The sequence below is a fragment of the Fusarium coffeatum genome, assembly GCF_003316985.1.
Source record: "Fusarium coffeatum strain FIESC_28 chromosome Unknown BRIP53273_contig_77, whole genome shotgun sequence".
In the NCBI taxonomy this organism is placed as follows: Eukaryota; Fungi; Ascomycota; class Sordariomycetes; order Hypocreales; family Nectriaceae; genus Fusarium; species Fusarium coffeatum.
In genome coordinates, this window is record NW_022157873.1 from 164,300 (window position 1) to 186,130 (window position 21,831).

General features: G+C 49.4%; 9 protein-coding genes across 9 annotated transcripts; 5 read left to right on the forward strand and 4 right to left on the reverse strand.

Moving 5' to 3' along the window:
- Positions 1 to 690: 690 nt before the first annotated feature.
- FIESC28_03658 (uncharacterized protein) lies at positions 691 to 2,082 on the forward strand (the record flags this gene model as incomplete). Its single annotated transcript, XM_031157807.1, has 1 exon — positions 691 to 2,082. The coding sequence occupies one exon, from the start codon at positions 691 to 693 to the stop codon at positions 2,080 to 2,082; it is 1,392 nt and encodes a 463-aa protein (XP_031018067.1).
- Positions 2,083 to 3,604: 1,522 nt separating this feature from the next.
- On the reverse strand, positions 3,605 to 4,513 carry FIESC28_03659 (uncharacterized protein; the record flags this gene model as incomplete). The annotated part of the gene is made up of 1 exon (XM_031157808.1): positions 3,605 to 4,513. The coding sequence occupies one exon, from the start codon at positions 4,511 to 4,513 to the stop codon at positions 3,605 to 3,607; it is 909 nt and encodes a 302-aa protein (XP_031018068.1).
- Positions 4,514 to 5,112: 599 nt separating this feature from the next.
- FIESC28_03660 (uncharacterized protein) lies at positions 5,113 to 7,195 on the forward strand (the record flags this gene model as incomplete). Its single annotated transcript, XM_031157809.1, has 2 exons — positions 5,113 to 5,228; positions 5,293 to 7,195. The coding sequence occupies 2 exons, from the start codon at positions 5,113 to 5,115 to the stop codon at positions 7,193 to 7,195; spliced, it is 2,019 nt and encodes a 672-aa protein (XP_031018069.1).
- A 1,152-nt stretch (positions 7,196 to 8,347) lies between these two features.
- Positions 8,348 to 10,302, forward strand: FIESC28_03661 (uncharacterized protein; the record flags this gene model as incomplete). The annotated part of the gene is made up of 3 exons (XM_031157810.1): positions 8,348 to 8,654; positions 8,708 to 10,155; positions 10,210 to 10,302. 3 exons carry the CDS (start codon positions 8,348 to 8,350, stop codon positions 10,300 to 10,302), a joined length of 1,848 nt encoding a protein of 615 aa, XP_031018070.1.
- Positions 10,303 to 10,979: 677 nt separating this feature from the next.
- Positions 10,980 to 11,370, forward strand: FIESC28_03662 (uncharacterized protein; the record flags this gene model as incomplete). The annotated part of the gene is made up of 2 exons (XM_031157811.1): positions 10,980 to 11,230; positions 11,286 to 11,370. The coding sequence occupies 2 exons, from the start codon at positions 10,980 to 10,982 to the stop codon at positions 11,368 to 11,370; spliced, it is 336 nt and encodes a 111-aa protein (XP_031018071.1).
- A 286-nt stretch (positions 11,371 to 11,656) lies between these two features.
- Positions 11,657 to 13,243, reverse strand: FIESC28_03663 (uncharacterized protein; the record flags this gene model as incomplete). Its single annotated transcript, XM_031157812.1, has 2 exons — positions 11,657 to 13,140; positions 13,192 to 13,243. The coding sequence occupies 2 exons, from the start codon at positions 13,241 to 13,243 to the stop codon at positions 11,657 to 11,659; spliced, it is 1,536 nt and encodes a 511-aa protein (XP_031018072.1).
- A 1,174-nt stretch (positions 13,244 to 14,417) lies between these two features.
- On the forward strand, positions 14,418 to 16,398 carry FIESC28_03664 (uncharacterized protein; the record flags this gene model as incomplete). Its single annotated transcript, XM_031157813.1, has 5 exons — positions 14,418 to 14,539; positions 14,589 to 14,691; positions 14,745 to 15,231; positions 15,290 to 15,306; positions 15,352 to 16,398. 5 exons carry the CDS (start codon positions 14,418 to 14,420, stop codon positions 16,396 to 16,398), a joined length of 1,776 nt encoding a protein of 591 aa, XP_031018073.1.
- A 335-nt stretch (positions 16,399 to 16,733) lies between these two features.
- Positions 16,734 to 17,849, reverse strand: FIESC28_03665 (uncharacterized protein; the record flags this gene model as incomplete). The annotated part of the gene is made up of 5 exons (XM_031157814.1): positions 16,734 to 16,916; positions 16,973 to 17,154; positions 17,216 to 17,395; positions 17,449 to 17,592; positions 17,789 to 17,849. 5 exons carry the CDS (start codon positions 17,847 to 17,849, stop codon positions 16,734 to 16,736), a joined length of 750 nt encoding a protein of 249 aa, XP_031018074.1.
- Positions 17,850 to 18,784: 935 nt separating this feature from the next.
- Positions 18,785 to 20,407, reverse strand: FIESC28_03666 (uncharacterized protein; the record flags this gene model as incomplete). The annotated part of the gene is made up of 3 exons (XM_031157815.1): positions 18,785 to 18,924; positions 18,975 to 20,163; positions 20,288 to 20,407. 3 exons carry the CDS (start codon positions 20,405 to 20,407, stop codon positions 18,785 to 18,787), a joined length of 1,449 nt encoding a protein of 482 aa, XP_031018075.1.
- Positions 20,408 to 21,831: the final 1,424 nt, after the last annotated feature.

The following is a 21,831-nucleotide window of genomic DNA, read 5'->3' on the forward strand; positions in this document are numbered from 1 at the left end:
CTCCCTGTCTGTTTCTTATTTCCCCTCCTCTCTCTTTTACTTCTATTCTCTGTCATATCATTCATTCCAAATTAACTCAGATCGAGTCAGATCATCAAACAAAAGGAAACTCTTTTTTGTTTGGACTCACTTGGTATCCTTGGCTTAACAGTCTGAGTTTCTCTGGGCCGACTCCTCCTTTCTTACCCACCCACTACTCTCGGTTCTCTGGGACACCCCTGGTAGCCTAGAACCAAACCTAGAACTTTACAGAGAGCCAGAGCCAGGCCCTCCCCCGTCTGGGCTTTACTCTTCTATTGCGACATTTCCAGTCCAATTCTTGTTATTCCATCTTGTCTTGTTTCTTGTTTACTCTGTTTGTCCTGTACGCTGGTCGTTTCTTTAAACAAGTTGAGCGTTTGTTTGTTTGCATCCTCTTTGGTCTTTCCAGTCTGTATCTGTACAACTTGAACAGAAGAGTAACAGAACTCATTCATGATGCTCTGAGAAACGCTGGGCGTGCGACAGACTCCTCACCCACCCGCCTGCGCTGCGCCCGTATCCGTGCAACGGCGACAAGAGACAAGAGAGAGACAAGAGACCAAACCAACAAACCCAACCTCTACCTACTCAAAAACACTCTTACTTATATCTTTATAACCCTTTTAACATCGCTTTTTGTCACTTGACCTTTACTGGTTCCAAATGGCAATGGCGCAAACCAGCAGTCCTATACCGATCCACGGTTATGGACATGGACACGGACACGGACACGCAAAGATAACAAAATCACGAAGTCGACCAGCTGTAAAACCAATCCTCAAGAAATTACAGTCGCACTCAGAAAAGAACTCACTCGATTTGGATCGCGGTTGGGACGAACAAGGCCAATTTGGTTATTCCTCGTATAATGTCGACGGCGACGACTCGTCTTACACGGCAGGTGCCTCTGCACTGCCAACGCCTGCCGGCAGAGCCCGCGATGTCAGCTTTTCAATATCGGCCACTGACCTCAGCAGTGGAGGAAACCGCTCAAACAAGTATTCTCATGCTCGTTCGACTAGCGGAAATTCCCACGCTTCTGTAGCTACTTCTGCCAGTGGCGGTAGAAACGGTTCCTTTGTGCATCCTTTCCAACAAACACCGCGAACCTCGACGCCTCCTCTATCCTACGCCAACTCTCTCGCTTCTCTTGACAACACCAGTGCTCCTCGCGATTACTCACCTACAATCACCGAGAACGAAGACGACGTCGACTTGGAGTCTGTAAACCTACAATCTTCGGCTCGTTCATATCCTCTGCAGCACTCAGCTCACCACCCTCGCCGACCCTCTCTTGCAAGTAACCGCACTAGCTCGCTATCAGATGTAAATCAGCCTTTGCGAATCACTGCACACGGCCGTACTTCTTCTGGTGTTTCTTCAAGAAAACCCCACAGCATTGTAACTCGCAGCCGCTCCGACCTGCACCTCAACACAGACTCTACAACGGCTATCGACTCTGCGTCGAGTGTCAGCCCACCATCTGGCTCTTGGGTCTCCCCACAGATGATTGCTTCATCTACCTCTTCAAATGCTATGTCCCCTTTGCGTAGCTCTCTCGACATGAGTGGTTTCCGTCTCCGCTCGCGCAGCGAGGTTGATACCGTGACACGCCAGGAGAACGTTCGCGAAGCTCGTCGCAAATTTGAGGAGAAGGAGAAGGCCAAGGAGGAGAAGTATGCTCGTGAACAGATTCGCAAGCAGGAGCGCGCCGAGAGCCATCGCTTTACCAAGAACAGCCGAAAGGGCAGTTTTGGAACGTCTCGCATGTCGTGCGATCGGGTGTCCACTAGCATTGACATTCGACCTACGATCTCCCGCAAGACTACCGGCCCTAGCACTGGTGTTGGCTTAGGCTTGACCACCGAGAACGAAAAGGTCGATTTCGCTGCGTCTAGCTACGACACTGCGCACAGGGGTACTACACCCGGCTCCAGAGCTGACGATGTGCACTTCCAGTCAACGCACCGAAACAACACCGCTAAGCGAAAAACCAACAGTGCATGGACTGCCTTCGTTCTGTGGCTGAGAACACGCCTGCTCAAGCTTGGTCGACGATAGGAGGAGTTAACCAGCAAGATCAAGACTAAACTCAAGACCAAGCTGTCTGGCAACAAAAAGAGTTTTGTTGTCAAAACTCCCTATCAGTATTACCACCCGTAGCAGGCGGGCGAGTCTGTTCAACACCTACCTCCCGAGGCCATATACCCCACGCCGACAAATCTACACAGACTCGGCACTACTCGACGAACACAAGTCCACCGTCGGCTACTACTTAACACGATACCTTGATTTTTACCCTACGGAACATATGGGAAGCAGTTTAACACCCACTTCTCGTCCGCTTACGTATACGCACACACGCTCACGGCCTTGAAAGCAACGCGGCGATGGAAACGGTCAAACATTTGACGACCGGACAGGACAGGACAGGACAGTTATGTTTTGACATTTTACCAGGCATGGAGTTGGGGGTTTACCACTTTTGTTCTTGCTTTTATCTTCATTTTCTCATTTTCTTCTTTATACTGGCGTGCATGGCCATGGTTGCATCAACGGAATCAAAACTTATGCGGGGTGACGCCCAAGAACTGAACTGAAAGTTCTTCTGATTTTGAGGGGATCTTGTTTGCATTGTTTCTTTGTTTTACTCCCGAGGTATCCTACATACCCCGGGCTCGACCGATATGGTCTGAGGCAATACGGATAGGATGGATGGGCTTTAGGCGCTTCTACTAGAACCGGATTAAAACACGAACAAGCATGACTGGCAATTTGCCTCTCTTACGTTACTCTGTCTTGCCCCTTACAAATCGTGAGATAACACCGCCTCATTTTTCTTGTGACTCTAAGCTATATGTCAAGCGAAATTGATCAAGCGAGGAGGCTAAGATGTTCTGGAATTGTGGAAGATTTACATAACGCTACCGAGTACTCTCTAGCAAGCCTCGGTAGATACTGGTTGTCTGATGAACCAGAATCGATAGACAGTAAAGTTCCAATCTTCAAGGAGGCTGTACTGCAACAGATACTTCTCATCACTAACAAAAGCCAAGAACACCACCTCGTCGTACGTGTTTATCATGGTGGCTCAGCATCGCCCCTTTGGCTTTCACATGACATTCATTTGCACATGACGTTCGTTTGCAGCTGGGATCTTCACTCCGACATCTCCTAGGTAGGACCCAACCTAGGCCCGGGCCAAATGTGGGTCGATCAAAAGTCAATGTCAATGTCAAGTGTGGGGAAGAAAAAAGAGGCCAGGAGCCAGGGTTCTCTATCCGTAGAGAGACATGGATTCAGTCTCATGACCTCTTGAAGGTCCAAGTGCACTAACTAATTGTTAGACTGAGACTCAGACATTTGGGTAAGTTAATCTGGGGGTGAGACAGAATGCGGTTGGAATGGATCAATGGTGGGAATGTCTCACTTTGATGAAGATTCGGTGTTGTGGAACGGTATTTTATACAGTAGAATATGCAGAAGTTAGACTATAGCAGCTTTACAGTGATAAATACAAATATCAAAGACATAAACACACGAGCACAATACAAGACATGTCTCTAGCAACAAGAGTCACCGTCTACAACTTGGGTCTGGCAATATCAACTGGCGTCCACCATGGGTAGATCTGGGGCGCATTCTTATCCATAGTCCCAGTAAAGTCTGGCTTCCTCTTCTCCAGGAAACTCTTCATTCCTTCCTTAGCATCCTTACCAGTAAACAAATCCCAAAAGATCTTACTCTCAAGAAGATGCGCCTCCTCAGGCGACGATGCGCCGCGGTAGATCATGTCTTTCATCACCCGCGTAGAAACGCCGCTTACATTAGTCGCAATCTCATCGGCGATCTTGAGCGCTGTAGGTAAAACCTCATCAGGGGCGACGATCTCGCTGAAGAGCCCGTCGAAAAGCCGGTGCGTGGCTGGGTAGACGCTGCCCGTTGTGGTGAGATGCAGAGCGCGGCTGGTCCCTATCAGGCGCGGGAGGAAGAAACTGCTGCAAGCCTCCATGCTGAAACCACGGCGACCAAACACAAATCCAATCTGGGCATCGCGGCTCACAACGCGGATGTTGGCGCCCAGAGTCATGGTGATACCCACGCCGACAGCCGAGCCGTTTATGGCTACGATAACGGGCTTGTTGCAGCGATACATGGGCAGAGTGACGATGCCGCCCGAGTCGCGATGGTCTGCAGCGTCTTTACCCAGGGCGTGCTCCTCGTTGAAGTCCATGCCTGCGCAGTACATGCGGTTCTTGGGGTCTGAAGAGGTAAGAACTATGGCGCGAACGCGAGGATCAACAGAGAGGGTGTTGAGCGCGTGGGCAAGAGAAGCGGCCATGGTGTCTGTGAAGGCATTGCGGGCTTCAGGACGATGAAGCTTGATGACTATGACATGTGTGACTTCTTTGGAGGAGGGGGGATGGTGGAAGAGCTGGAGGGCTGGGAGGTCAAGGGCGGCGTAACTATCGGGGAGTGAAGGAGATGCCATGGCGTTTGTTGATACTTGGAATAAAGGCGTTGAAAGATGGAGATTAATCAAGTAGAAGTCAAGACGATGTTGGTTTAGAGTTCGATAGGTTGGGCGTTGCGATTGCAGCCTCGTGATGATCGGCAGCGAATACCAGCGACTTGACTTACAAGACTGAGCCGAGGGCCACAGTTAGGAATGCAGAGCTGCAACGGCGGGGGATATCTGTGTTGAGAGCTGCTTTTATTGACTTGTGCAGATACTGTACTGTAGCTAATATGTGATATGTAGTGAGGCTTATTGGACTGCAGTATTAAGTGATGATGACTCGAAATGTTCATTCAATATGGACGATCACATGTAAATAATATCGATGTTGAGGGAGGTCAGCTTGCACAGTTCACAATACGGTGTTTATAGGAATTAAGACTGTGTCTCGATTACTCATCCGATCGCTGACCAGCCAACACAAACTCCGGACGCCCAAATCAACCAGCAATGCAAAAGCCTCCTTCAGATCCCCACACAACCTCAGCCATTTAGTTGAGCTTTTCTGACAAAAGACGCAGAGACAGTTACAGTTGGCTGTGCTTACAGTAAACAGTGCTGCCTCTGCGACAATGGTCTACCAATGGGAGCAGCACAAAAATGCTTGCTACCAGCTGTACATCAATGAGCGTCGCTCGCTCGAGGACATCATGGTGCATATGAAAAATGTGTACCAATTCACACCTAGGTTAGTCACTATTCCCGGTGTAAGCGAACGCGAACTGGCCCTCGGCTCACACGGTCTGCTCCAGCAAACGTGCTTTCCAAGTGCAGTTCAGTCGTTGGAAGTTTCCTTCGAAACAGAGACTCAGACATAAAGATGATCGACTCGTGAAGCGCATCCATGATCTGTGGGAGAAGAATGTCCCGCAGGGTGAGATGCTGCGGATCCTCAATGAAGAGGATGGCTTTGACATCAATGCGCGTGAACTGATAAGAGTGCGCTCTCGAAACCGATGGCTTCTCAGAGTTCGAAACGGTGACCGTGCAAGATCCGGTGATGCTGAGAATGATGATGCCCTTGAAAACGACATACCACTCGATGATGATGAGGAAGGTGACTTGATGGCGGAAGCAGAATCATCTGGCCAACCTGGAACCACAGGCTCCCTGAACTCTTTCCAAGATGACTCTGCTTCTGCTACTCCCGCGCCCAAACCACGCAAGATCAGTAAAAGGCAAAGCCGAAGAAATCGTCAACATCTTGGTGAATCCGAAGACCTTGTCCGCTTTCCTTCTGAGATGACGTTGAACGAATCGAAAGCAGCCTTGAGTCTTGACTCGACTACCTACCCACAAATGCGTGAATGCTTTGCCAGAATATGCCAAGAAGAGTCAATTGTCAAGAAAACCCTTGCTGGCCCGGGCAGGTGGGACTATGTCAAAAACCGCCTGATACACGAGAACCAAAATCTACAACAGGTTCTTTGGATATCAAAGGACGACCATGAGAGAAGACAGCTCGCTTTGGACATCATCTGTACTGATGTAACTAAGCGTCTTCGCAACCAAGAGACCAAAATGACGCTTCTTGATGCGAAGAATGAGCTAGGTCTCAACCCTGAAGAGTCCCATGCTGTTCGTGCCGCGTTGCATATTGTACTCAGTGATGCGAAATTCACTTGCAAGTCTGACGGAACGCCAGAACAGTGGGAAGAACTAAAGAAGCAATGGCTGGAGAAGGTTGCACTTCTGAAAATTCTCCCTCTCGCTCTCGGCGGAGACGATGAGCAGTCTCGTCGAAAGGACCGGGCGATTGAAATCGTGGCTCGAGATGTGATCAAGAGAAAGAGAGATGAGAAGAGGGCGAAGGTCAGGGCTGGCGAGACGTCTCAGCCAAAAGAGACGACCCAGCGCAATGTCCAGAACGGTAACATACAGCATGAGACTCAAGGTACGCAGCGTGCGCCCACAAGAAACCAGACCGCGCACCGTCGCGAGATACAACAAGAACAAGGAACGCCATCTACCTATTCTTCTATACCCCAAGGGGCAGAGCCCCAGTCGAGTCCATCTGCAAGCCCAGCCGTATTGGATGATGGAGGAATGGACAGTAACATGGATACTGGTTATGAACCGATAAGTGAACCAGCAAATCCACGGATCGAATACACAACAAGGCAATCTGCAGCGTCGAGTCGACCTGTACAAATGCAGACACAACCATCCAACATGTCGAATACCCAGGGAACCCTCCCTCAACCTCATAGAATGCTAGGTTCGTCTACCACTACCGGCGTACCTATGAACAACCAGTATGGGTCGTCCATGTACATGGGCAACCAACCTCAAACGAACTATATGGAACAGCAATATGTGCAGCATCAGTTTTCGTCACCAGCACCCAGTACAATGTTCCAGCCTGTCCCCACAGTATCAGCTTCTTTTGCTGTCTTCTTGAGACTGCACCCTTCTTCTACTTATGTCACAAACACAAACCTGTGGATCTCAACAATGGCTTCACAATCCATCCAAGAGCTACGACAGGCGGCAGTCACCAAGTTTCCTGGAGCGATGTGCGTTCGCATCGAGGGTATCATAAAAGACGCCAAAGGTAACGAATTACCACTGCAGATTCAAGGCGACGACGAATTGGGAGCCTATTTTGCGCATATGCAGGGTGGTTCACCGACGTTCTCTGTCCAACTTGTCTAACATCGGAGTGTACGAAAGGGCTACATATGACCAGATGACAAAGATGACGGTAGTATTATTGGGAATGGCAATGTGAGAACGGACGTACGGAGTTTCGGTATAGAGGTGCGTTTTTGATTGGATAAATGTAGATGGTGTACAGGCGTTGAGATGGAGAAGGGTTGAGGTGCCGAGAGAGCGGACTTGGTCTCCGCGATGGGATCTGGGGAATGCATGTTTGGGGCTTGGCGATGGTCGGACCCCGAGGACTTACTACATAACTCGAGTCTTTGAGATGTAACATTCAGACGTGAAACCACAATCTTCGCATTCAGATCAAGACCTATATGAATGGGCCTGTTTACTTTACTCAGTGCTATTGCTCAACTACAATTACCGCTTATTACTGGTGCCTGTGGTTTTAGACTCTACGTTACCAGGTGTTTATGAAAGTCGCAACATAAGCTATCTATGGTTCGGTTCATAGTTTATTATCAGTAGAAGAGCCTCGAAGTAGAAACTGAGAGTTAGAATAAACAAGATATGATTTGATCGATACTGTCAATGGCTTCTTATGTCACTCTCCTGAAAAGTATAAAGTAAAATACCTAGATACCTATTCAGTTGATACACCATCGAGTTATAACCAAATAACCAAGACCCAACTGTCGGGTAAAAGAGACATTGCCTTTGAGGTACTCGAAGAAACTCTAGCAACGGCCGGATGGAGAGATGATAAGGAAGACGGACATGGCGCAGCGCCATTGGAAATAAGGCCGAGGATAGAGGTCAAAATAGAGAGACATCAAATTCAAAACAATCCAAAGAGCCAATTAGATTCATTTCATATCAATGACAGCTGAAGATCTTATCAAAGCGAAGGAGATCAGATCTCAAAAGGTGCCGCCGTCAGTGGAGGTGGGGCTCGGGATTTATAGTGCGGGATTCCAACTCCGCCTGTCAAATTTCCATTTCCATTGATTGCCGTGCGCTTCAAGTCTTAAGCACGCCATCGACTGCCCTCGTCGAAGGCCAATTCCCTTCTCGACAGACTCCCATAGCTCCAATTGACCCTCTTGCGCCTCCGACCGACCTCGACGCTTTGTTCCCTCGTGCGATTGACTCCAGACCCTCCCCCGCGCACCGGCTATAGCTAGCCCGCTTCCAATTGTCATGGCTTCTCTTCAATTGCGCGCCCAGCGTGCTGCTCTCCAGAACTTGCGAACTCCTACCACAGCCAGCTGCAGAGCTTCGAGATTACCTTCCGCTTTGTCCCGTACCTACGCTACCGAGATCGAGCCTGGAAAGCCAAACACACCCGCCGCCCGACAGAGCAATGAGACCAAAGTGGGCAGGTCGTTCCAGGGCCAGGTTATGGGCAGTATTGGAGCTCGATTAAGGCGTGAGAAGGAGCAGCGAGCACAGTATGAGGAGTGGCGCAACTTGACAGATCCTACAAGGAATTGGATGATGACTTTTGGTGAGCTCATATCATGACTGCACTACCTAGAGCCTTGAGCTAACAGACGGTAGTCTTCCTCTCGGGTGTAGGAATCTCATACTGGCTTGGAACTTACTGGCCAAGAGAGCCTGAGCCTCGATCGACATTGCCTCTAGGCAAGACTACAGCGCCCAAGCACAACACAAAACTCGAGAATATGCAGGCCGCCTGGGCCGACTTCACTAAGATTGTTGGCCAGGATAATGTTAGCACCGCCGAGAACGATATCGAACACCACGCTACCTCCAGCTGGTCCTCGCACCAAGCCAGCCCCGAGGACCGACCCTTCTGTGTTGTCTACCCCGCGAGTACCGAGGAGGTATCCGAGATCATGAAGGTGTGCCACAGGCGCAGGATCCCAGTTACTGGTTACAGTGGTGGTACCAGTCTCGAGGGTCATTTCACTCCTACCCGCAAGGGCATTTCTATCGATTTCGGCCGTATGAACAAGATCATCAACCTTCACAAGGAGGACCTCGATGTTGTTGTCCAGCCTGCCATGGGCTGGGAGGCTCTGAATGATCACCTTGGCCAGCAGGGTCTCTTCTTCCCTCCTGACCCAGGCCCAGGTGCTATGATTGGAGGCATGATTGGTACTGGATGCAGCGGTACTAACGCCTACCGCTACGGTACCATGCGCGAGTGGGTTCTAAGCTTGACTGTTGTCCTCGCCGACGGCACAGTTATCAAGACCAGGCAACGACCTCGCAAGAGCTCCGCTGGCTACGATCTTACCAAACTCTTCATCGGCTCTGAGGGCACCCTCGGTCTCGTGACTGAGGCCACTCTTAAGGTCACAGTCAAGCCCGAATCCACCAGTGTCGCTGTCTGCAGTTTCCCTTCGATTCGTCACGCTGCAAACTGCGTGAGCAAGGTTGTCGGCCAGGGTATTCCTGTTGCAGCTGTCGAGATCCTCGATGACAACCAGATGAAGTGTATCAACGACGCGGGTATGACAACAAAAGCTTGGGCTGAGGCGGCAACACTCTTCTTCAAATTTGCTGGCACTCCCGCTGGCGTAAAGGAGCAGATTGCTCAGGTACAAGGCCTTGCCAAGAAGACTGGTAGCAAGACCTTCGAGTTCGCCAAGAGCCAGGAGGAGCAGGATGAGCTTTGGAGTGCGCGAAAGGAGGCTCTTTGGAGCACCATGGCTGTCAAGAAGCCCGACGACCACGTCTGGACTGGTGATGTGGCTGTGCCTATGAGCAAGCTGCCAGATCTGATTGAGACAACCAAGGAGGACATGGCAAAGAGCGGCCTGTTTGCCTCTATTGTGGGACATGTTGGTGATGGCAACTTCCACACTATCCTCTTGTATAACGACTCCGAGCGACCAAAGGCCGAGGCCGTGGTGCACCGCATGGTCAAGAAGGCTGTTGAGATGGAGGGTACAGTGACGGGCGAGCACGGTGTTGGTCTTGTCAAGCGGGACTACCTCTCCCACGAGCTTGGCGAGACCACAGTCGACGCTATGCGACAGGTAAGCACCCTTCTATCTAAAAGCGACGGACATTCAACTAACTGACTGGCACAGATCAAGAAGGCTTACGACCCCTTATGTCTGCTTAACTGCGACAAGGTCGTTCGTGTGCAAAGGCCCAAGAAGGGAGAAGTTGCAGAGTGGTAGAGCAATCTTGGACGATGTGAAAAAGAGAAACAAAGGAGTATGGGGAAGAATATACCTGGTGTTTGCCTGTACGATGTAGGAATAGAAGGCTTCAATGACGATTCAGGAGGTTCATCCTTGTTCGTTAGAGCCTGTGTATTTGGACAATAAACAATTCTTTGCAATTATTACGCGAGGTTTGCAGCAATCTGCATCACTGTCGAGTCTTTTGAGAGTGTGATTGTGCCGCTTTCCCTCTATCGTGATGTTCTATCCTTGCTGTATGTTACGACTGTGATTGTCTCATTGTTAGCTTGGCTTGTATTGTTGCTAGGTTATTTGCGCTGCAAGTTTCCATTGCTTGCTATTGAAGATGGGAGGTTTGCTGACCCCCACCGTTCTGCTGAGAGCATGCCCATTGTGTTTACTCAGACAATGCATCTCTGGTCCTCATCATTATAAATTAGGGATGCACCCCCCTACCAATTTTTGCGCGCTATTGCCATTCAATATATATATATATATATTACCTTCTTCGCAACTCACGGCCGGTCCACGCAGCTGTGAATGCGGCAAGCTGCATGAAAGGGACAACCGTTTTCCGACTCACTGCCGTATCTGACTCTCTATATATTCACCATCCTGCCCTCCTACTCACGCAAACCCTAAGCCTTCACTTTCCTACCCAGCAGAGCACCATGACCACCAGCAAAGGCAAGGGGAAAGCCCAACCGGTGACCAAAGAGCAGGACATTTTCAACCGCATCATGGCACTTAAGGCTGATGTGCAAGCTATGTACGCCCTAGTCGACCAACTCGACAAGAGCATTCAGGAAAGCGGAGTTAAGCTTGCGGAGATGCTTCAGGAACGGCATAAAACATTGAAAGCTGAGTTGAGCAATATGATTGACCAGGGGGACGTTGAGCCCCTGAGTATCAACCATAATGCGTAAGTGACTAAGCTATATCACCATGCATACCTGTTTGTACTGACGGCTTTGTAGCTCAGATCAGGACCCGAATCAAAATCAGACCAGTCCGAGCCAACTCCCTAGCTGGGGCGCATCTGATGCCTTTCCTGATTTCTAGAGATCACGGTGGTATGTACTTAATTATCTCAATACCAGAACTTGAGCTGATGTATCATGTCACAGAAGACGGGTTTATAACCTTCTCACCCAAAGACGACACAGATCATTGTGGACAATCTTACATTACCTACGACCAACGAATGCGAATTTATAGCGCTGTTATACCAACGCAAGAAGCGAGGATTGATATTCCAAGTTCAGATAGAGGTATCAAATACAAAGAAATCAGAGCTACACATGGACTCACTAAACACCATCAACTCCAAAAACAAGACATTGCTTAATCAAAATACCGTCACCGTGTTGACATGTCCATTCTTCAAAACCTCAAACACCATTCCAGGAAATCCATACAGCGTTGTCGTAGAATCGCCATTCGCTTCGGCGCGCTTTGCACCACTCTCTTCCCATCCACCCAGGAACTCACAGCTACTGCCTGGACTATCACCCCAGCCACGATTAAGGACCATGCCGCGCTGTCTTTGCTGTGAGTCGTTGCGAGGGAATGCGGACGCCCATGCTGCGTTCATACGATCTTCTATCTGTGGGAAAGGTGTTTCCGAATCCGTTGGCGAGTTGCTGCCGTCGTCTATAGAGTCTAGGTATGCTATTTCCCAACGACAGCGTCGATGGCGGTTGAATTCATATGAACCTGGTATATTGCCATGTAGGACCAGCTTTGTGGCCACTAAACGATCTGGAGAGTGTGATACGATACCATTCTGGCCCTCGGCTTCGTTCGTTTTGCTTCCGGGAGGAGCTTGTGAAGGAGGCACGCGGGTAGATATCAAAATGTCGAAACCAAGGTAGAAATAATTGTAGAAGCATTCGCCATTTGTGTTGAGTCCAATCTGATCGTCGATAGCTTCTTCATCATCAGATGCATCAGATGCGTCGTGCATGGACGACTGATCTGTATCGGTAAGATCCTCAGGTCGACCAATGTCTGCAGCTTCCGGTCGAGCTTTCGTATTGCTGGCTGTGCGCATCTTGTGGATGACCATCTTCTGGTCGTTCTTGCGATAAATAGCATTTGGAGGACCCAGCTCCATGAGAAGATCTTGGGGTGTCGTTTCGCCGAGAGTAATCATGAAGGAGTTACTAGTCCATTTTCTGAACATTTGTATTTTCCCGCCGCCATGTAGTCGAACAAGCGAGATCTCGTCAGGGTACACATCTTTACCACGAGGTATCACAGTAGTCGATTTGATACTAGGCAGTAGTTCTGTCCAGAGAGTCGGTCTGGCGTCGGCCCAAGAATCACCACTAAATACCGCCATAGAAGTCGCAACCTGACTTGAAGCCGATGCAAAAGTTGACACTACATCCTTCTCGGGGGAGTATTCGGAAGGGTTCAGTGAGAAATTGAAAGCAACGCCAGGGTATGATAAGACGTATATGCCGTTGTCGTGGGCACTGGAGGGAGGAATGAACTCTCCTGCATACGTCGGCCCAAGCAGCTTATGGTATATGTGCCGAAAAGTAGGACCTGATGTCGAGTCTCCTGGCACAGGCGACCCGTTAGCTGCCGGCTTGACAAGATCTCTCTCCTTGAAAGTAATATGGTTCTTGGTGAAGTCGGTAACTTCGATGAGGCGCAACCGTTGTTCGGGGCCATCGAACCTTAGCCGGACTCCATTTGCAGGCAGACTGACTCCGACGGGTTCGGTAACAGGTCGATCGGGGGAGTACAGAAGCTCGATCTTGGGGAAGCGTTGAGGTTCGGCTTTGAGACGAGTAAGGACATCGTGAAGAGTTGCGCCGAGGACTATAGGCAGGACTATTAGTGGTGTTTCCAGCGGTTATAGAAGCGACAAACCTAGAAAGCCCAGTGCTCGGCCAGGATGAAGTTGAGCGGTAAAGAGTGACATGTTGTTGATGGCAAGTGAAGATATGGATAGTTGGGTATGGAGTAGCTTAACGCGGGGCTGATTTAGGGGTCGAGCCGTGTAAGAGCTCGGCTCTCATAGTCGCTTTTGAGATTATCTGTCGCTAACCATGAGATGATGATTTCGGTAAAGATTGAATAGTTTAGAGAGGCATTTCCACAGCATGAGTAGAGATCAACAAAGAGAATAGAATAGAATGGTCACGGGTACTATTAGTTTGTTGATTACTGTATGTGGGCTTATCGAGTGAGGAGTGACACTGGCAGTGTCAGTGTCAGTTAGTGTTACCCATGTGATGCGATGCTGTGACGCGGGGCACTCAGCACTCTTACCTCTAGTTTGTGATGACGTAAGGCGACCACATGGGCTTTTCTCCTTCTTTGATATGGTCTTTTGATTAATTGGCTCTGCCGTAACCGTGACCGCCAAAAGGAGATAAAACAATTGGGTCGCTTTATCCAGTTCAAACCATCTTTTGGACCATCTTATTTCCATCACCCTACTATAGTAGACCTTGGAGGATAGCTTTCGTGATGTATCATTACTGGGCTATGCGTAAACAGTTATATGCACCTGCGTAATCATTTGGCCTGATCTACGATAGATAAGGCAGGTACACACATCTTAGCTTGTTCCTTGTTGGGTTCGTGAATGGTTGCATGTTTTGAGAGGACCTCGACAACGTCGAGGTACCTTGTTCCCTTTGAGCTTGCACTTTCTACCTGTTTAAATGAAAGAAGCATTGATGGGAACAGTTTAACAAACTGTATTTTTTGGTGATGATGTTAGATTATATGCTTACCTTATCATTATCCCTTTCGTCATGAGAAAACGAGTGTCCGTCAAAGAAGCTGCTGATTGACACGATAATTAATACGAGCCTCGGCAAGCTCCATAAGTACCTCTTTGAAACCGTATTATCGGGTAGGCGCCTGTGGGTCAACGTCAAACCTAGGCTAGCATTAATTACATGGGGAAAACAGCTTAGGTAGCTTTTAGCTTCCGTATCTTGACGGGCTCTCAAATGAGTGAACTTCTTAAACCAATCAACTCAAGAGCTGCATAATTGAGACGTGTAGCTTCCTTCCTTGTGTTTGCCCTGGCAATCAACCTGATAGTCTCTCACCTGGTCCTGCCTTTATCAAATCTTCACATCATGACTCCATCCGACTTTGCCGACTATCCCAAGCCTGTTGAGGCTCCAGCAGCAACTTATAATCCGAATATCGAGAACAATCCTGTCTTTCGAGGTCTTCCTCTTGTAATTGGCGCCAACATGTGAGCTTCTCCCCCAATTGGTAACTGTACCAAAGTTGACACCGTTCAGCATCTCCAAGGTTGGGTTCCTCCAGCAGTACTTTTGGGACAATGCACGCTTTGGCATCATCAAAGACATGCCTGTTCTTGACGATGTACCTTACAGGTTCCATGTATGAACCACCTCGCATGCGCAAAAATTGCCTCGATATCTAACTCTTCTTAGCCAACTGTCACTCCCTTAGGTCCTGCAGAGCCTATGCTTGAGCTTGGCCCAGAACTCGTCAAGTCCCAGTATGCAGAGTCGAATGCGCGATACTACTCCGCAAGTGACTATCATGAGATGTATAAGTCTGGCAAGGTGACCCCTCTTCAGGTCGCTGAGGCTCTTCTGCCCCTCATCTCTAAGCCAAGTGGAAAGTATGCAGATGGCTGGGCTGAAAGCCATGGCAAAGAGGATCTCGTCTTAGAGGCCGCCAAAGCTTCGACAGAGCGTTGGGCTGCTGGCAAGCCCTTGAGTGTCCTGGACGGTGTACCTATCGGTGTCAAAGATGATACTGATGTTAAAGGTTTTCACAATCACACAGGTATGAAGTACAACCCGTCGGTTGAGACTTTCAAGGAACAGAAGGAGTCCTCATGGCCGGTGAAGAAGCTCCAAGAAGCGGGTGCCATTGTCATTGGCAAGAATGCAATGCATGAACTTGGTTCTGGTAAGTCCAGGTTTTCCTTTGAAGTTGAATAAATTGAAATACTGACTGTCCTTGGCAGATACTAGCGGATGCAATGTAAGCACAAATGTCAGCACCTTATCCTATCACTGACGTTTTTAGCCGGCTCAAGGAACGCCTACCAACTGGCACAACAAGAAATATTACCCGGGAGGCTCTTCCTCAGGTGGAGCGTCTTCTGTCTCAGCTGGCATCGTACCGATTTCTGTTGGTACAGATGCTGGGGGCAGCATTCGGATTCCTTCGACCTTCAATGGTATCTATGGTCTCAAAACGACACATCACCGGACGGTGTACATGAATAACAGCATGTGCATTACCGGGCCCATCGCGGCAAACGTTGCAGACCTGACCATTGCTTATCGTGTCATGTCACAACCCAACCCCGATTGTCAGGTTCAAAGTCGGTTTGGGCTTTCTATGCCGCCGCCCAAGGATCAGAAGAAGGTTATCGGTATATATCGCGACTGGTGGAAGCAGGCCGATCCTCGTGTTCAAGAGGGCTGCGACAGAGCAGTTGAGTATCTTACGAGCAAATGCGGCTACGAACTGGTTGATATCACCATTCCCTATATCCCCGAGGCCCAGATTGCACACAGTGTTATGTGTATCACCGAGATGGCAGAGTCCGCTCGCCGAAGAACTCCTAACCCAGCTGACTGGCTTTCACTTGTAAGCTCTGCGAATAAGGTCTTGATGACTGTCGGAGCCAGAACACCTGCTGCAGACCTTCTCAAGTATAGCGCTCTTCGAGAGCTTATCATGCGGCATCTGGCCTTTTTGTTCCAGAAGCATCCTGGTCTTCTCATCCTCACTCCCACTACACCTCTTGTCGGATGGCCCGTTGTTCCCGGCGACGAGGCGTACGGTATGAGCGATACCAACACTACGGTCCGCAACATGCTCTACATCTTCTTGGCCAACTTGACCGGAACTCCTTCACTCTCAGCACCTGTTGGTTATGTCGATCCGGATCAAGGTGAGGGCAAGCTACCTGTTGGTTTGATGGCTACAGGAGAATGGGGCAGCGAAGAGCAGCTTCTGGCATGGGCAGGCGAGGTGGAGGGATATTTGCACAATTCCACGGAGTCTGGTCGACGAAGACCTAGTGAATGGTTGGATGTTGCAGATGTAGTAACGAAGGCATGAGCCTGTCTATCCTCTTATTTATGGCTCGTGTAAAGAGGGCGATCACCTCTTGTATAACTAAGTCCTTTGGACATCTGCCAAGCCTAGCGAGACTCGATTATTCTGATATAAGCACGGTTTTCAGTTTGACCGCCTGGTGTCAAGCCTGCAGCCATATAAGCGGTATCGATATTGGCGTTTGTAACCCAGCTACAAGTTAGTACTTGTAGTTTAGGACAATCTTTTGCGACTGCAAGCTCAAGAATTTATGTTTCATTTCGTCATTGCCTAGGTTGCCCAGTACCTCACTTAGGTCTTCGCTATAAGACTAGATAGTTTCTGCCAGAGCTCCATGTTTACTTGGCCAGGAACTTGGAGGCAAGGCTCATGAGTCCTCCAGCACCACCGGACTGTCCACCACCACCACCCATCTGTTGCTTGAAGTACATCTTCATAGCGACTTCACCAGCCTGCTGGATGACGCCCTCCTTGCTGGTCCCCTCCGCTACCTTGCCGTTCGAAGCCTTGTTGTCAAAGAGCTACAATATCCATATTAGCCAACGTCCCGTGTATATTCAACACGATGAACACTAACCTTGCTGGCCTCGGCCAAGGCAAGACCCAAGAATGCAGTCTGGCTGTTACCGCCGGCGCTGCTACCGCTTTGACCCTGTGTGAACATCTTGAGAGCTTGCATGGCAGCGGCTGTGCCAAGACTCTTGCTGTCCTGCTGAGGCTCGTCGTTATCGTAGGTGCTCTTGTGCTGCTTGATGGCATCTAGTAGTGGCTCGCAGTTAGCATATTGATCTTTTTAGAGATGTCTGCAGTAATCTCTCACCTTCTTCATCAAGGTCCTCCTCGGCAAGCTTGCCCTTCTTCTGTCCGAGAGCACCTAGGATGCTACCAAAGAGGTCCTTGTCGCCAGATGATCCGGCCTTCTGGTGGGCTTCCTCCTTGGCGTTGTCAAGGTCCATGTCTCCGCCCATGAAGCCTCCAAAGCCGCCGCCGCCCTGAGCCTCTATTTCATTGTTAGGATCGCTTATTGAGTCGTTGGGAGTGTGGGTGACTGACGGATACCTCCGGCAGGAGGGTACTGCTGCTGACCATACTGGCCGCCCTGCTGTTGACCATAACCTCCCTCTTGTCCGTAACCTTGCTGTTGGCCATAGCCCTGCTGTTGACCGCTGTAGCCTTGCTGTCCGTGTCCCTGAGACTCTAATAAGTAGAGAATAGATTAGCATACATATCTCCAAGCTTGCTAGACGCAGTAAAGATTGTGAAGATATAAAGCTATTCAATAGCGACGCAACACCATGTGATGATGGTATCGGATGAGGGGCATCATGAATACATGGCGGGGTAATCGAAGCTCTCCTGAGTTCAAGTCATGACGATGTAGACTTCAACATACCTTGACGCTTATCCTTGTCATCATCAAGGTAGTCCTTGGCGGCGTTGATGAGCTTATCCATGATTTCGGTTTACTGTGGAAACACGGTAGAAAAGTTTTGTATTGAAAGAGCTAGGTGTTTTGTGAGAGTGGGAGAAATGTAAGAATCAAGTCGATGATGGAAGAGGAATGGGCTGGAATTGAGGGGTTGAGTCTATTGTCTCAAATACAGGAAAGTGAAGCACCAGTTTTCAGGCCAAACCAATTAAAGGCAGCTATTGAGTGACCCATGGCAGATGCACCAAGTTACTGTGTAGGTAGTATTGTATCGCCCTATACTCTGAATCCCTATTCGATACTTTCCATGCCATCATCACTCATGTCAGACGTGGACCCAGCTGCACAGTTAGGCCTCGTCCAGTATGATTCAAGCTGTATGTTATTATGGGGAGCTTGGGCGGACCTACGCAATCGATTCGGGGCAGTGGGTCGTCCTTAGCAGAGGTTAGCTATTGCTTATTTCAGCTACCCATGGACCCCTCAAATTCAGCTGAGCTGCATCGCTGTTGACTGATAATCGCATCGCCCTGAATCATTGTGCTAAATTATCAGTCGCTATTCAACCTTGCAATCACAGTCAGCATCTGTCAAGCCAATGCGTCAATTCATGTACGTGGCGTTTCAAGGGCGCTCGCGTCAACTATTTGCCAATTGCTCCCTACACCCCAGGTATCTGTGTGGTAGTATCCAGTCGTGACAAGCCTCCAATTGAGCCATGAGCAAGCTCTTCAAAAATAGGAAAAATAATAACCGGGCTGTGAGCGTCTCGTGTATCCCGCCTTCGCCGTGTGAAATGCAATTATAATAGCAGCCAAAACTCCGTTGTGCCCCTGGCACCGTGTTTCTAATCGATTCCTGTTGTGTCGCGCCATACGCTGGTCTTTCGTGCCGTTTCGTTTCGTTCGATCGTGCGTCTCGTCGCTCGTGATTATTTGAGCACATTCATGATCTTCGAATCTAAGCAACCGATTGATCCACTGTCGGGGGATGGCTGGTGGTCCTCTTTTTCTCCCTCTTAGCCCATCGTAATCCACAGGCGTTGCATAAGGTTTTCGGTCCTTGGGGTCCTTTTCTCCATTCCGGAGAATCCAATGTGCCTAGTAGTATCATCAGTATTGATCTGTATGGTGTCTATCAAGTCACTTACCGCAATCGGTACAGACGTATTCCTCAGAAGTCTTAAGCTTCTTTTTTTTATCGCCAGTGCGTGGATCTCGCTCCATTGGAATCGCGATACCTGCATCACCCTTGATTAAAGTAGGGCTTGCATTACCCGTTGTAATCCCCCTGCTGCGTTCACCTTCAATATATCGCAACCCAGTAAGCATCTCAATCGTGTCGGTATGAGAGGCCCCTTCGTAACGTGCCATTTTGTCTTTAAGCGAGTCTTGGCGATTACCTCCAGAGCCCTCGAGATTCTCGCGTGTGAGTGCCTTGTTGAGAGCAGCACGATCGGCCTCTGACATCCCTCTTTCGCTACTGGGGCGGTAGAAAGTTCCCGATGATACGCCTGTTCCTTCGGAAGGCGTCATGTCTGACCGGCCCTCCTGACTCTGCATCCATTGCTTCTGCGCCTCGTCATTTTCAGCCTCCTCTTCGCGACGAAGCTCGGCGATGCGTCGTTTCAATCGTTCGTTTTCGATCTTGTGTTCCAGGAAGGAGTCCAAAAGTCCGGCATTCTTGGTCGGATAAGGACGCGCCATCATAAAAACAGCCTGGCAGAAGGGTGACTGATTATTGGGGTTAGGGGCGAATTTGGCGCCTGCAATATGAGCATGGCCGACCGTCTCAAAAATCGCATATTCGTCATCCTTCTTCTTGAAGCGATAAAACATTCGCAGAGGGTTGCCGGAGGCGATGGACTCGTTGAGCTCTGCGACGAAAACACCTCGATCGTCGGGGTGAATCAGATCCTTCAGAAAAATATCTTGAATCTCCTCCACGCTATATCCGGTGACCTGTAGAATACTCGGTGACGCATACTTGATGCGACCGTTGGCATCAAGAATCTGTAAAAAGTCCCTGAGCTCTTCTACAACTTTGGCGGGCCAGTTTCTTCGCTTCGTAAACTCAGTGAGGGTGCTGGCACCGGCAAGATTCATCTGTGCGAACGCGCCGGCTGGTAGGGGCCCTGCGCCAGGTACATTGTTGGCCGCAGTGTTGAATTGATTTTCGGCTCTCGCGACAGATTCTTCTGTGGATTGTTGGCCGTTACCGTAGGAGCCGTTCATGTTGGAATCATCGGGGGTTTCGAGCATGGAGACGTCGTCAATACTGCCAAGCATATTACTGTCAAGCATGGCCATGATATCGTTATCCTGACCACCAGCGCCCATCTACAGAATCGGGTTAGCCGGATTGATCGCAGATTGAGTTTGCGATGGCCTAAGCTGAGGGGAGGGGCGCTATAGGGCCATAGCCCCGGCTTCGGCATCGCGGGGGAAGGGGTTGGGTATTGACCTGGCTGCCTGTCATATCAGGGAGAGAACCGATATCGAGATTGAAACCGTAGAAGTTGTTGAAAGTGTTTTGGTGAGGGGCGCCATGAGGCGGAGGAGGCGGAGGTGGTCCGTGAGACATGGTTATGGTTATGGTTGCGGCCTGTCGAGTATCCTTAATTGCATTGGCAGAGGCCCAACAAGGGCAATTCCAGTGGCCTTAGGCGTGGCTGAGGTCGGTTCAGTGCTGGGCTCAGTGGATGCGACAGCGATAGCGGTTGGAGCTGGGGATCGGTCGTGGAATTGGTTGGAGATGACGATGTGATGACGCCAATATCATGAGGGAGATTCGAAAACGTCATAAAGAAAAGGTGTCGGATAAATTTAAGGTCGTTCGAGGTCGTAAAGGCAGTTTTTGTTCTCAACTCTGGTTTTTGCTGCAATAAAAAAGAAAAAATGTATTTCTTATTTACAGCGGACTAGGTTGAAGTGTCGGGCTAATCGTTGGTTGTTCGTTCCCTGCAGACAAATCTCCACGAAGAAACAAAGAGTATAAGAGAGTTGATTGACTGTGGTCAGGAAACGAGGAAACCAAATGTAACCCTGAGAAACGCCTGTTGAGAGTTAGGAAACATTTAAATGGACAACGTCGTCGTTAAAGAAGTCGAGGGAAGAGGGGTCGTGGAGTGGAAGGAGGCCATGGAAATGTTGTACGATTAGCACAGAAGGAAGGTACAAGAGAGTCAAGTTACCTGACTGACAGGACCCGACCCAGGATATAGCAGGCGTCCAACGTACGACGCCCCGGGCAGGAAGGTAGGTCGGTTAGGTGAAGGAATCAAATTTTGGAAAGGTATGGATGAATGTGATAAAACAGGATAAGATGAGATGAGAGGCGATGAGATGGACGCGATACAATATCAGAACTTGCAATTTACTTACTCACCTGGTAGCGTCACTTTGGAATAGAAAATGGCCCGCTTTCCGAGTCAAGCCAAAGGTCAAGATCGTTTTGAACAGTACAGATCGTTGACAGTAAGAGACAAGAATGAATTTTATTAATTCCCCTTGCTTTGGGATCGGATGACAGGGCAGCCGGGCAATCAGTAAACTACAGTACATACGCCATCAAATCAGTCTATCTATGGACTGGGCTTGGCCAAGCAAGTCAACGTACAAGTATGGAGGGTACCACAGCACCAAAACATGGCACTTTTGCAAAACTGGATTCTCTCAGACATGGGATTTTGGGCATGAAACGTCACCTCTTGTGCCCGAAGCTTCTCGGCAGGGCTCCCTGTCCTGTCTCTAGCCTCATGAGCACTTGTCCAACTGCCCAGCCAATGTTGGGCCTTGGTCCGGAGGTTCTCCCCCGGGAAAAGCGGGTTGATGGCTCTCTGGAGTGCCTCCGGACATATTCATTGGATCTCATTGAAGCATCTCCTTCCTTAGCGCACCCTTAGATCGTCTTAGAGGGTTCCAGTGTGAAGGGTCCAGCGGGCAGTAGCGCATTGCACATCCACAGTGGCTTACCAACTCTTCTTGTAGTGTCTCATTCGAGGCTCA